Raw genomic sequence first — 13,890 nt, 5'->3', positions numbered from 1 at the left:
TGTGTTCATGAGGGTAATCCCTCTGTTTAAAAAAATGAGGGCAAACCAGCTTCAAGATGCAATATTTCATTGGATAATGGATTATAGAAAAGAGGAAGGTTGATTGTTGATAAATTACATGCATCCTCGATGATGCTTTGTGCATTTGTACACTTAAGGAAATACAAAATTATGTTCATGGGGGGCCCAATAGATGCCTTCCCTTGGGCAAGGTAGGGGAGCAGGTTGAGCAATATAGGTAGGATATTGCTCTCCTGGCATCACTACTGAGAAATCAGATGCATATGATGTTGATTCCTGCCATCCATCGGAACATACATACAACAAAGGTCAGTTCCACGAATGATTGAAACAAGCATATTCCAGAAATGGAAATATGTTTTATATTTAACCTCCTGCTGACTTTTGATTTGGATGATCTTCATTCACAGATATTATAGGGTTAACATAAGAGCCTGAAGATATAGTAACTTACTCTTTGTGGATTCCCAAGTTTTTCAACTTCTCCAGATGCTAGAGCACCATCCGTAACTTGATCAGGTGAAGAAAAAGCAGGATTTGGACGAAAAAGGTGTTCAAAGATGGCCATGATAAGGAACATTGATATCAAGATGGCTGTAGCAACAAAGCCAAAAGAAATGGCATTCATGGATGTTCCGAAGCTTTTCCCCGGAGTTTCCTTATCAACTACTGTTTGAGATGGACTCGGATCCGAACCTGTGTATATGTTCCATGGACTTGATCTTTCAGTACCAAACTCATTCATAGTTCTTTTCGAACTTGTGACTGATCAAAACATGCTTACAGCAGATTTAGGCGTAGCAGCTGGTTTTTCTTCTCAGAAAATTAATGCCATTCCTCATTCTTGAGTTGTCATAGTCTCTGAAAAAGAAATTGACAAAGGATATCATAAAAATTCTAATACAGAGAAAATGGACAAATTTTTTAATCCAGGTAGGTGGGAACATTAATGAAAAACATATTTCAATGGCAAAATGTCTCCTATGACAAATTTTCAACGTAGTGATTTCATGAGAAAATGCATTTAGCACAAGGAACAACAGTGACATGGCAAAATTGGTAATACGTGATGAATTAACAAGAGGAAAGGGTGTTGCCAATGACATCTGCCATGAAATGCTCAAGTAATTTTTTCAGCAAACCTTGTACACATCTATTTAAAAATAAAAAATAAAAAGCAGCTGCGTAAAACTCTCGCTATGCGAGAGGTCTGGGGAAGGGTCAGATTCCCTGGGTCTAAAGAGGCCACAAACAATGGCAAAAATTATGAAAGACAAAAAAAAAAAGGGCCTCCTGAAACCATATAATCAGGTCAATAGCTCACCCACAAATTTGACCTTTTGACTAACAGGGCACAAATTACTTATTTTGATGAGTTATTACCATTATTGACATTTGTAAGATAACTAATCATGAATGAAAATATGATAGTAATGTAGTTTCTTCAAAATTCTCCAAAGTAATCATAGCACATGGACTAGGCAAAAAGGTATTAAGAAAAATCTTAGCATAGGACAAGATAAAAATTATTTTCAAGTCTATGAGAAGGAAAAGAAATCCAGGACTCCAAGAAAAGAAAAGAAAAGAAACAAACTTGTTTTCGGGTGATTTCAGCCTTTCTGTTTGAAAAAAAAAAAAAAAAAAAAAAAAGCCAGAGATGGGAATGGCATTTTCAGGCTGCCATAGAAACAAAGGCCCAAAATAAGGGGTGGTACAGAATCAAGTTCCAGTTGACTATTGTGGTTTCTTCACTTAAGAAAGATGGCTGAATGAACACATTCAGGAAGTTCAATATTAGTTCAATATAATCCAAGAGTAAATAACTTAGTACTGTTGATATCACAGACCAGAGCTCTAAAACTGACTTCTTGATGATTATCAACCTTGCGATCGATATCACTGAACTAGGAAGAAATCATAGATGTATGATGAAAAACTGAACAAAGGACATTGACCCAAAGTTCCACAGCACATATCACCTAATTCTAAATACTTCAGCAGCAGTGACTGGAATGCCGCTGGTATCATTACAAATGAAAACAAACTTATCAATACTTACCAAGAGAAAAAACAGCAGATTTTCAGTGACTCTCCGGTGATCCTATTCCGGCGTTTGTGCAGTGTGGCAAGTGAATTGTCATGCCATGAAGGGATGTAATAAACCAACCTGTTGTTAAAAGAAGCTATGAAGCCTTGAAATTTGGTCCTGGGAACTAGAAGCAAACGTGATCTTAGTCCTTGGATCCTATAGCTCAACTGCCCTGGAAAAACAAGACACCCACACTTCTCAATGAATTATTTAAAGAAAGCAAACTCAGTGCAGATAGCTTTTATTGCCAATTGAAAATTAATGTAAAGACAAAGATCCCGATGCCTAACTTAATGAATACTATATCGTGTCTGAAGAAGCAAAACTAAAGGAATCAAAAGCATGGGCCTTCCTGTCTGGGGAGCCGAAATAAAAAGAGTGGTCTATTGGTTTCTTTTCAAAAGTTGTCACTTTTTAATTCTTGAATTTACATATTCAGGTGGGAATTCTGAATTTAATTCTGGGTTTTAACAGGGATGATATCAAGTTGTTATTGCTCAACTGCTCCAATATAATTATAATTATTAACTGCATTTCCGTGGTAAAAAACTCGAAGATACAATTATTTCCACTCACTATTGCAGCAAATTTTCACATGAAAGATCATGATTATAACTATCATTAAGAATTAGTGCATAAATATTAGAGGGAATACATGAGGTAGGCAAAACCTTCTAGATTAAAGGTTTTAAAGGTTTTCTAGGTATCATTAATGTCTGACCTATTCAGGTGTGTAATCATGGGAAAGATGGAGAAATCTCACATGATCTCCAACTAAACCAAAGAAAACAAAATAAAACATAAAGCTGCTAGAGAATATCGAAGACTGAAATAATTAACCAAAGGCTGCTGAAAGGTTAAACTATATGTTGTAGTATAAGATTTTAAATAGCTTAGGGAATGAATAGGCATGTGATCAAAGCAAACACAAAAACAATAATAAATAGAATTGAATATTTAAGAGAAAAGAGATGAGAAAGAGAGAACTAATGTTGGGATACCTTACAGCTATGCAATACCAGAAATGTCATGATTCAAGAGAAGAAAGAAAATAGTCTGGCGCAAAAAGGGTAGAGCTAGAAATGGGGGTGATGTAGTAGACCACAATTATTCCTCATATTTTCTTAAAGTAACCTGGTGGGAGGTGAGAGGAACCCATATGCCCCATTACTTTTGTCAGAAACACTAAAGCCACAATATAGCTCTATTATTTGCAAGTTTTTCATAGTTTTAACAATAAAAATGGAAGAATCCAATCCTATCTTAAAACTTGTAGTACTGCTATTAGTTTTCTTTCTTGAACAGACCAACGTTGCTCTCTATCTTTCTCTTTCCCGCGCTCTCAGACAAGGGTTTCCATAAAAAGAAAAAAAAAGGCAATAATTACAGCGTAAGTTATGAAAAGGACCCTTGAGAAAGAAAGAGGTTCTTTAACCTGAGATGCATTGAGTTAAAGACTCTTTGTCAACAAGAGAATCAAAATGTCTGAGAATGATGTGAAAGCCTATCTAGACCTGTCTGAAAATAAATCAAATTCCTAAAGTTTTGAATTTAAGCTAACTTATCATCTTGTATCACATTCGTAGAAAGAAACAAATTTATGTAACACTGAGTTTTCATATCATTCGACTAGTTGTTAGGGAAGAGAGGGTAGTGGGGAACAAATATCCATTCCGAAGTACTAGAAAAATGAACTTTATCAGAGCAAGAATCACCATGTTTTCCTGCCTGGATTTGTAGATAAAAATTGATTCAATTACATGAAATGTGTATGTATGCTTTTAGTATTCAATGTTGACTGAGTTAAACAAATACAATTCATGCACAAAGGTCATTTTAAGAAAAGATAATTGTTTGTTTCCCATGTCCATGTAAGACATTTGTAAAAGAGGAGACTGATAGGAAAGCACACTATAGCAGATGTTGAAAAACAAAAGAACAGATAGCAAGCATAAATTTCTCTCCTTTATCTTTTTTTCTCTTCTTTTTGACAACCAAGTCCCTGACACTGACACAAGCAACCTTTTCCTTTTCCAACAAGAAGATTTTTTTTTTTTTTTGAGTCTTGTAAGCAAAAAATAAACTAAAGCAAAGATTATATTCCATGTATCAACACTCCCATATCTAGCGCAGACTGTTGTTTAATAGTTATGATTCACTTCTTTAATCTTTATCACACTACTCAGTCAAAGCTTTGCTTTTTTTTTTTTCTTTCATTTGGCCTTATTCACCATTGAACTCCCACTTGTTTCCATGTGCCTCCTTCCCTCTGTTTCTCTCTCTTATTGCGCGTGTAGAAATGATGCCATGGCCGAATCAGATACAGATTTAAAAGGATAATGGATTATCCTTGTTTATGTTGATTTGCAATTGAATTTTCACATGAAATCATGCTACTACCCACCTAATGAAACTTATGACAAAAGCTTTTATTATCAACAACGATCGTAGAACAAACACCACAAAAATTTCCTTTTTTTGGATGACTGCGCAAAAATGCACAAGGAAAATAAGAAAAAAGAATGACACTCGGGTATGTAACTAACGCGTATGATTTTGGGTATGAATCTTCCTTTCCCAAATAAATAGAAAAACCATAAACCCTCATTAGTTTACGCATTTCATCTATGAATCAAATTTATTTGATATGAATTTCAAGCTTCCAACAAGAAGGAGAAAGCACTTATATACACATAAACAGTCAGATGGGCCGCGAGTTCATCATGAATCGAAGAATGGATTCAGTGAAAACGCAACGTAGGTTTCGTTTCAGTGAAAAAGCTAAAAACCGAAAGAAATTTGGGCACAAAATTGATGATAATAAAAGAAAATTATCGTCAAAATCATGGTAAAAAACTACAATATTAAGTCGGAACCATCTCAAACAATATTGGAAATTGAGGGCAATCAGAAAATAACTAAAATATTGTACCAAAAGATGAAAGGCAAAAAGAAAAAAACAATCCCTCCTTAAAAAAGCATGTCAAGCCTTGAGCTTCCCGTAGAACTTGGCCTTTTCCTGTGTTGTCTGGAAGCGACCATGTCCAAACTTAGATGATGTATCAATGAACTTCAGCTTGATCTCCTCAAGAGCAACCCTGGAAGTTTGATGCAACAGGGACTGCCTCAACGTCACAACCCGTTTCTTTGGCCCAACACAACAGCCTTTGATCAGCAAATAATCCTCTTTTACCACTCCATAATGGGGGAATCCACCCATTGGGGTAATGTCCTTCTCAGTCCTGAAAATAGGAGAAAAGGCAAATAACAATTAAACTTGCCTCAGTTGCAATAATTACCTTAAAATATGAACAGCAAGCTAGGGAAGGGACAGTTGGGCTAACCTGTCATAGTCAGTCATGGCAGAATGTGACTCATGGCCAGCCTTCCCAAGCTTGTAGATTTTCTTATTCATCTCGGTGCGGTGATGATAGCCATTTTGCCCAGCCCTGGCAACAGTAAACGAAACCCTAGCTGGATGCCATGCACCGATACAAGCAACCTTGCGAAGACCACGATGAGTCTTACGTGGGAGACGTGTGACACCCCATCTGGTCACCACACCCTCGTACCCTTTACCTTTGGTCACCCCAATAATATCAATCATCTCATCTTTCTGGAACACAGCATCAACTGGAATATGTTTCTCAAAGAAACTGTAAGCAAAGTCAACTTTCTGAGCAACAGTTCCTCCATTGACTTGAATCTCCATTAAGTGGGCCTTCTTCTGCTTCAAACCCTTCATTTTTCTTATCTACAGAAACACACAATGGAAGAAATCAAAGAAGTCAGAAAACATATTACTTAAAGCATTCAATTATCAAGAATTGGAAGGACTAAAACATAGTTACAAAATATAGAAATGTTTCAAGGGGAAATACCTGGGTGTGGGCCAAAACACGAATTACAGTACAATATTTTTTCAATTTTTCCAGCTGCAACTGAATGTCTTTTTTACCATCTTCAGTTTCAAACTTCCTTGAATACTTAGTGAAAGCCTTCTTCTTAGACTTGCACCAGTGCTTATAGAACCTTCGTTTCACCTCTTCACTCAAATGCTGAGCCCACACAGTGCCCAAAGTTCGAAGTCCACGGGGTGTTTTGACATATCCAACAGCTCCAACAACAACCATGGGTGGCGTCTCAATGATAGTAACAGCTTCACATGTCTCCTTCTTGTGAAGCTCTGGAAGAAAAGAACATAAATACATTAAGCTATCCACCTAAACATGGAGGAAATAGACCATGCAAGGAAGCACGTAAAAAGCAAATGGTGTACTATTTCTTAAACCAGGTACATCAGCAACAGTCTATCTACTAATTCGCAATTAACCAATCATGAGTCATAGAAACAAAAACGTACTTGATCCAGGCTTTTCAACTTCCCTCACAATATGGGTCATTCCAGCCTTATATCCTAAGAATGCAGTTAATCTGCAAGGCTTTGTAGGATCGTCTCTTGGGAAAGCCTTCACTGAACAACCATAAAACATGCAACAGAAATTAGAAGCAAATTTTAATTAAACACAATCATAGCAGGAATTCAGATACGTTTGATCATGCCAATGTATGACAAACTAAACATGTCAGCCAATTAAATTCACATGATGAACATGATAATAAAGGGGATGGTACTAGCAATTACAACCTCATGGATTAGTACCAAATTAAAACACAAACTATTAAACCAAACAGGGTTCAACAGAGACAGTTAATTCAATATCAGTATGATTACTTAAGATGCAATAATGAATTTAAACAATAGGGTGATCCAACAATATTACTATTAAATAAACATAAATAGTTTCTAACTATAAACAATTTAAAGGGAATAAGAGAAAAAAAAAAAAACCTTTTCCTCTGTGGCGGGAGGCCCTTTTCCTTGGGAGAAACCCCAATGAGCCATGCCTTGGGTGCTCAAACTTGCGATGAGACATATTTCTTCAATAATAAATACTCTGCAAAATCCCACATAGCTTAATTCCATTTTTAACTTAAGCCTAAGGATAATGGTTATGGATTCAAGCCACCAAAGTGAGCCATGAGCTAACGGCACAAGCATGATATGGGAAATAGAAGTATTTGAAACATGCATAGACCAAGTAAATAAAGTAAAGGTAGGGCCATGAAATCACATAAAAAATATAACATCAATCAAAACCCTACAATGGGCATCTGAAGATTTCAACCAGGACAATTACTCAAAGCATCATAAAGAGCAATAACTAACTAATTCAAGCAAACAGCAAAAGCAATATAAGAAAAAAAAATCCTTAAGAAGTAGAAAAGCATATATATATGTATATAAAAGAGTTAACCCTTGATGTGGAAACATATGAAGAACAACAGATCTAGCGAACTGAAAGGAAATGGATCCCCAAGACCAAGGCCTATGGCATAAACGTAAATACGCCAATTCTCGGGCTCCTTTGGTATTTCTTTCCAAGAACCCTTTTCTAGGGTGTTGGCGAAAAGAGCCCTTTTCGAGACTCCAGCCTTGATTTTTCGAACCATGTCTTTTCATGGGGAAATCCATCTCATTCATTCCCAGAAACTGAAGCTACATCAACATGTTTTCATACACCAAGAGCATTCAAACAAAAACCCAGAAAATCACGTAAAAATTAACGATAATACCTCGAGATCTAAAAGAAAATATTGAAGAATAAGAGGAGCTCGAAGGCGGCTATTTATTTTTGTTCTCTTGATGAAAACCCGAGCTCTCGTTTGCTAGGGGTTTTATAGTATAGAGGACAAGGATTCAACGGCTACGATTAGCTTTCTTACATTATATAGGCCGTCGGATTCCAAGATTAGGGTGTTTTTTTTTTTTGGTGTGTTGAATTGAAATTATAATCCTTATAAAATGGGCTGGCCCAAAAAGTTTTCAAGACTTGAAAAATATTTTTTCTGTTTTTACCCAATAGGATTTTTTACTTAAAGTAAGCCCACTTATAATAAGCTATGAGCCCATCATCACCAGCAAATTTTAGACCTTTAGATCAACCAGGCCCCATCATTGGGCTAAGATCGCCAAATCTTGGACCCTTTATAGCAGCATTTTTTAAAATTTAATATATATATGCATATAAATTATGAAAATTATAAAATTATAACATATTCATCATTGAAAAAAAAAAAGTCAAGCTCAATATAAAGCATTATATAATAAAAAAATTAATAAAAAAATACTTATTATATATATTTAGTATTTAAAATGTCAGAATTTAAATTTCGATTATTAAAAGTAAAAATTAAATATTATTATCCTATTTTACAATTTCTGGGAATTTTAACTTCTTTTAAATCCATTGTCAGACATTGATTATAGTTGCGATTTAGCTTGCGATTACGATATCTGTTGCGATTAGTGTGACGCCCTAAGCGATTGTTGACGTTGCGGTTGGCGACATTGATATTGCCGACAGCCTAAGCAATTGTTGGTCATGTTGCAAAATCGACTCCCTTCTTAAATAAAAGTTGGAAAATCTATGGAAGAAAAAATTAAGTCGGAATGGTGAATATATGCTTTGGGCATCTGAAGTATTGATAGTGCAAAAAAATATAATATTGAGTAACGTTGATATTAAAAAAAGACAAGGAGTGGACTATCCTACTTGAATATGACTTGGATTTCCACCAGTGCCAGGATGATATAACCCCACATGCAAGCCAAGGTCAATCCCATAATGCCAAATGGGGCATATTGTTATCTGAGCTGCTCATATTTATTGCTACGCAGCAGCCTTGCTTCTAGGTAGATTTAATAATTTAAAATATGATATGATAATATAATATAAAAATAAAATATAAGAATAATATAATTTAAAATTTTAATAATAATTATATATATTTAATAAAATTTTAAAACATATATTTTATATTTTTATATCGATATAAATTATAATATATAATTTTTATGTAAAATATAATATAAATATATAAATTTTAATATTTTATACAATATAAATACATGTCAAAACTACTTTTAGGTTTTTTCGATAGGCAAGCCATATATATATCAAAACCCTTGCTTCTGAATTTTTTTAGGTAAAATTTCAATTGATTCCTTATCTTACAAGAGTTCTTCTTTTGGCATCTTCATCATTTATGCATGCATGGTAAGAAATTAAAGTGTCATTAAATGTAGTGAAATAAGGCATTAGATGGAACTTTTCATCATAACGAGACGATTTCGATTAAAAAAACGAGATAACTTTTATTTATTAATGAGTTATGTTAATTAGATGTTCGAACTCTAATTTCATAATGATCAATTACTATAACATGTGATTAACAAACTGTTAATCATCTCTTTCATTCTAGAGATTATAATTTAATCTGAGTTTTAATTTAATAATTAAAAAAATAAAGATGATGAAAGAAATACATTATCATTTTGTCGTCGTTCATTCAAATAAAACATTAAATTGTTTGATTAAAATAGAAAGTTGGACCAAATAAGCTAAAAGGAATCATATAGTGAAAGGGGTGTCTAGTTTGTAAACTTTCAAACTATTCTCTTGATATATTTTGACTAGGAGAAAACCAAATTAATAAAGACAAAATTGGGAAATTAAGGGGTTATCATGTGTTCCTTGCGTGTATTTTGAGGTATTTTTTTTAACTTTCGTATGCAGCATTGGATCTTTTGCCAGAAGATCTTCGTGTAAAGAATATCCCGGACGATTCTTAGTAGATTTTATTGTCATAAAAAAAGATATCAACTTGTAAGAAAGCTGCAGATCAAACAAAAGACTAAAGAATTTGCGGATTTAAGAGGTTTCTTTTTGCATGTATTTTTAGACGGTTAATGACAAACTTGAAAAGACTCTCCCACCATGACACTATTGCCTTATTATGCAATGATTGCGTTGGTTTGTACTTTTGAGGCATTATATTTTGATAACCCTCAAAAGATAAGATTAATACCGCAAAATCCCCTTAAAATTTATTACAAAAAGAATTCTGCTTTGTAAGTTTTAAGCATGTTACATCCAATTTACTCGATAATATAATCTTGAACATCTACACAGTACATGTCCATTTGCCACGTCATCTCTACTCATTTTTACTCAAAGAATTGGCTCATTCATCGTCCAAAGTAGAGCTCGTTGGATTCGGGGTTAGTTTTACTTATCCCGAACTTAATTTGATTTTATATGTTATTAAACTTTAACTCGATTTTATTTAAATTTTTTTTTGTTTTTTTATATACAAATTTGATTTCGATTCGATATTATATAAATCGTATCCGATTCGATTCGAAATTAATAAAATATTATTTTTTTAAATATAAAATATTATTTTTTAAATATAAATATTTAAAAATATCATTATATAAATATATATATAAATAAAAAATTAAATAATTAATTAAAAAATAATTTTTTATATAATATCGGATCGGATCGAGTTTATCTAAAATCTGAACCCGATTGTTTCATAATCTTATCTGACACGACCCGAAACTCGAATTTCAAAAAAAAAAATCGATCTTGTAGGATCGGATCGGATCAAAAACTGTCGGTGATGAGTTAAATTGTCGACCTTAGTCCAAAGTTTATTATTTCTAAGCTTGATACAAATATATATTTTTTTTGTTTGAGACCTTTTAATATTTGATCATCACTTTAAACTTCGATTAATTTAATGTCGAATCAGATCGAATTTTATAAGAGGGACAAATTCTTCAAAATTTATTCTTTTTATTTACAAAATTCGAAATCGATAATTTATTTAAAGAAAATCAAACTCTTTTATTACTCAAACCAATAGACTTTAATCACTTAAAAGAAGTTTCAAAGTTGTACTGGCCATGGCCATGGAAGTATTGCAACATTAAAGGAAGAAAAGAAATACAACAAAAAGGCCAATCACTCAATCAGTACCTGTGACATGGAGCTTTATTATAAGGGGTGTTTTTTAGTTGTTGATCATCCGTTGAGAACTACAAGTCATTGCTGCCTTACTAGGGAGGTGCGATTTCCCATTTCTGCTTCAAATAGTCTATTCTGAGCACGACTTTCGTGACAGGTGAAGCAACTCCTTTGCTTGCTTTATTAGAAGCATTCTTTTGCTTTTCTTTTCTTCTCTTTTGGGTTCTTTTTTCCCTTGCCAACGGCTCCATAATCTTGCTAGGAGGACGAAGGCCACCTTCCAAAGATACTTCCTTTAGTCCTTTATGTAAACACAAGCCCGGCAGTCGTCTTTCGAGTAAAGTGCTTTAAGGGCATTGCCAAAGGTGTTGAAAGAGTTCAAGGCTTGATAGCCCCTTGTCTGTCTGGTCAAGCTTGTTTTTCATCAATGGAGGCGCACGTCCCCCCTAGTCAAAGACAATAATTAATATTCTTTACATCCCTACATGATTTCATAATTCAATGACAATAATTATGCTGTCTAGTGCCCCTTAATTACCCCAAAAGAGCCACCTACATGTTCATTGTTCCCCTTCTTTTGTTCTCTTTTTTGTTTTTGAATTGGACCCTTTGCATCTTTTATTAATCTTTTCGCTGTCTTTCAGCATCAGGTCGTTTGTAACAGAGTGAATGATCAGTTGATTATCATGACTATTTTTTTATTCTTTAACTGATCAGTTATTCTACCAGCCTGTATTTTCTGTTCAATAGGATTCAGGCTGGTAGTGATTTGTGGTAGGTGGTGGTGATCGAATTATGTATTTGCATTGCAACATATCAATAAAATTCTGACGTTAAGGGATACATCATGGTGCCTTTCCGAATTTATGACTGAGAGTTTTACCCTACTTTAATCATTCCCTAGCTAATGATCAAAGGAATGAACTTTGAAAATCAAGATTTGTACTTGAGTGCAATATGATTTTCTTTTCATTTCTTCCTGATCCAGATTTTTTTGTTGATAAGCTCCTTGGTTATCAGGACTTTGACGGATGGCAACCTGCTGAAATTCAAATTTTAGCATGTACAACTTTTTTTTTTTAATCTTTAGCTTATGTATAGGTCTTTCCACTTGCTAGCTTATATTGAATCATCATCTTTCAATTTCATGACTACCAAAAAGCAACAATGTCATGTCACATTGCAATAACTCAATGATTAGTTTATCCAAACTCAGCAGAGGAATGAATCGAAAACCAGTGCAAAGCAGGGAAGATATGCAACTGAGATTGTCCTGTTTCCGAGGTTGGTTCCATGGCATGCTGATGCACGGAATGAGGCCAGTGACATGGATATGCATTTTCCTCTTCCCCCACTGGTTCATTCCCTCCACAAGACGCGCATTCACCACGCACTATTTCGAACATTTTTATGACGTACTATGATTTTGTATTGGGAACTTTGGTATTTGGGATAGAGAAAAAAAAAAAAAACGTACAGGGGTCCAGTCTCTTGCACTGGAGACATAAACTCTTCTCCAGTCGTATTCTTTATCATTGCAATGGAAATACCAAGTTATTCACTGAAGATGGCTATGGGCATACAATTTTATAGTATGCAATAGAATCAAAAGACCGGATTAGTTAACTTTACCCGGTACATATTTTCATGATTGTTTTTGGTAGTTGAGAATGTCCGACTGAATCTAATCACTGAAATTAATAGTACAGCACTTCACCAACAAAGCATTCAGTTATCGGAAATATTTTCTTCAGGCTATAACAACCATTAGTGTATAACTAATTGAGGCTTGAAAGGTCTGTCAGACTATTAGCTAACAATGTTATTTTTCCATCTCCAACTAGAAAGATTCGAGAAATCTCAGAGGTCGTTAATGGCGATTAACAACGTAAGGAGAGGTTCTAAGTAATTTTCATCATTTCAGCCATTTCAATCTTTGTGCGGAAAGAACTATGATTGTTGAAATTCTGAGTATTGATTACTTTTTCCTTATCTAAAGAATGTTATTAGTTTGAATATCAGCACAGAGTTTTTAACAAAAATTAAGTGATTGATTGTATAAATTTCACATTCATTTTATATTCACACGACTTTTAGGAATCTGTATTTTATATTACTAAAAGATAGTGCAATCTTTGAAAAACAGTACTGTTTATTCTCTTAAATGTCAATTATACTACCGCCCAAGAATAAATGAACAAAACCTGTAACATTCAAAGCAGCTTTAACGGGAACACTTTAGAGAAAGATATGGAACCTGGTTCTCTCTTTCTGGATGCTCTCTCAATGGCATGGTTCTATTGTGATGCAAAGTCAACAATTGTTCCTGGTTTCTAATTTAATTTTTCTTCTTCTTTTGCCTGTCTGCCTGATATTTTTATTATTTTAATTTCCACTATGGCTTTCAGAATTCGACCTCTTTTTTTTTTTTTTATAAATCTGCGAAGTTTCTTGCCAAGAAATGAAAATTGGAGCAGAATCATTCAGAAAGAAGAGTACAAATGCATCGATTGTTGCTACTGGTTATGAAAACTGTACATGATTTTTTTCACCACAATAGCAGCAATGTGATCACAATGGCCCCATGTTTTTTCAATTACCATGTAGCCTGGAATTTGTCAAAGGACATAGGACTAATCAAAACAATCAACCTTTGCTTTTGAAGATCTTAAGGCTACCTGTAGACACCCAATCAAGTCTGGGCCCGGATCAATTGGACCTGACCCGGATCAATTGGGCCTGACCCAGATCATTTGGGTCTGGCCCAAATGGGCAAGGCCCAATTGAATTTTTACCCGTATTTTTTATTTTTTATTTTTATTTTTATTTTTCTCTCTCTTGTGTATTTTATTATTTATTATTATGTATTAATATATGTATATATATATATATTTTTTTTTC

The 13,890-nt window shown here is 34.1% G+C and overlaps 2 protein-coding genes across 2 annotated transcripts; both read right to left on the bottom strand.

Annotated features, from left to right (window-relative positions):
• Positions 1-13: 13 nt before the first annotated feature.
• LOC111283224 (uncharacterized) lies at positions 14-2,221 on the bottom strand. The gene is made up of 3 exons (XM_022871682.2): positions 2,081-2,221; positions 476-882; positions 14-297 (listed from the first exon to the last, which is right to left on the bottom strand). Exons 2-3 carry the CDS (start codon positions 764-766, stop codon positions 154-156), a joined length of 435 nt encoding a protein of 144 aa, XP_022727417.2. The 5' UTR covers positions 767-882; positions 2,081-2,221; the 3' UTR covers positions 14-153.
• A 2,687-nt stretch (positions 2,222-4,908) lies between these two features.
• Positions 4,909-7,819, bottom strand: LOC111283223 (large ribosomal subunit protein uL3y). Its single transcript, XM_022871680.2, has 6 exons — positions 7,748-7,819; positions 6,963-7,068; positions 6,474-6,584; positions 5,992-6,296; positions 5,455-5,864; positions 4,909-5,352 (listed from the first exon to the last, which is right to left on the bottom strand). Exons 2-6 carry the CDS (start codon positions 7,045-7,047, stop codon positions 5,094-5,096), a joined length of 1,170 nt encoding a protein of 389 aa, XP_022727415.2. The 5' UTR covers positions 7,048-7,068; positions 7,748-7,819; the 3' UTR covers positions 4,909-5,093.
• Positions 7,820-13,890: the final 6,071 nt, after the last annotated feature.

Source organism: Durio zibethinus, chromosome 5, assembly GCF_047325235.1.
Source record: "Durio zibethinus cultivar Kanyao isolate XHJ-2024 chromosome 5, ASM4732523v1, whole genome shotgun sequence".
In the NCBI taxonomy this organism is placed as follows: domain Eukaryota; kingdom Viridiplantae; phylum Streptophyta; class Magnoliopsida; order Malvales; family Malvaceae; genus Durio; species Durio zibethinus.
This window is presented reverse-complemented; position numbering and strand designations above follow the sequence as displayed.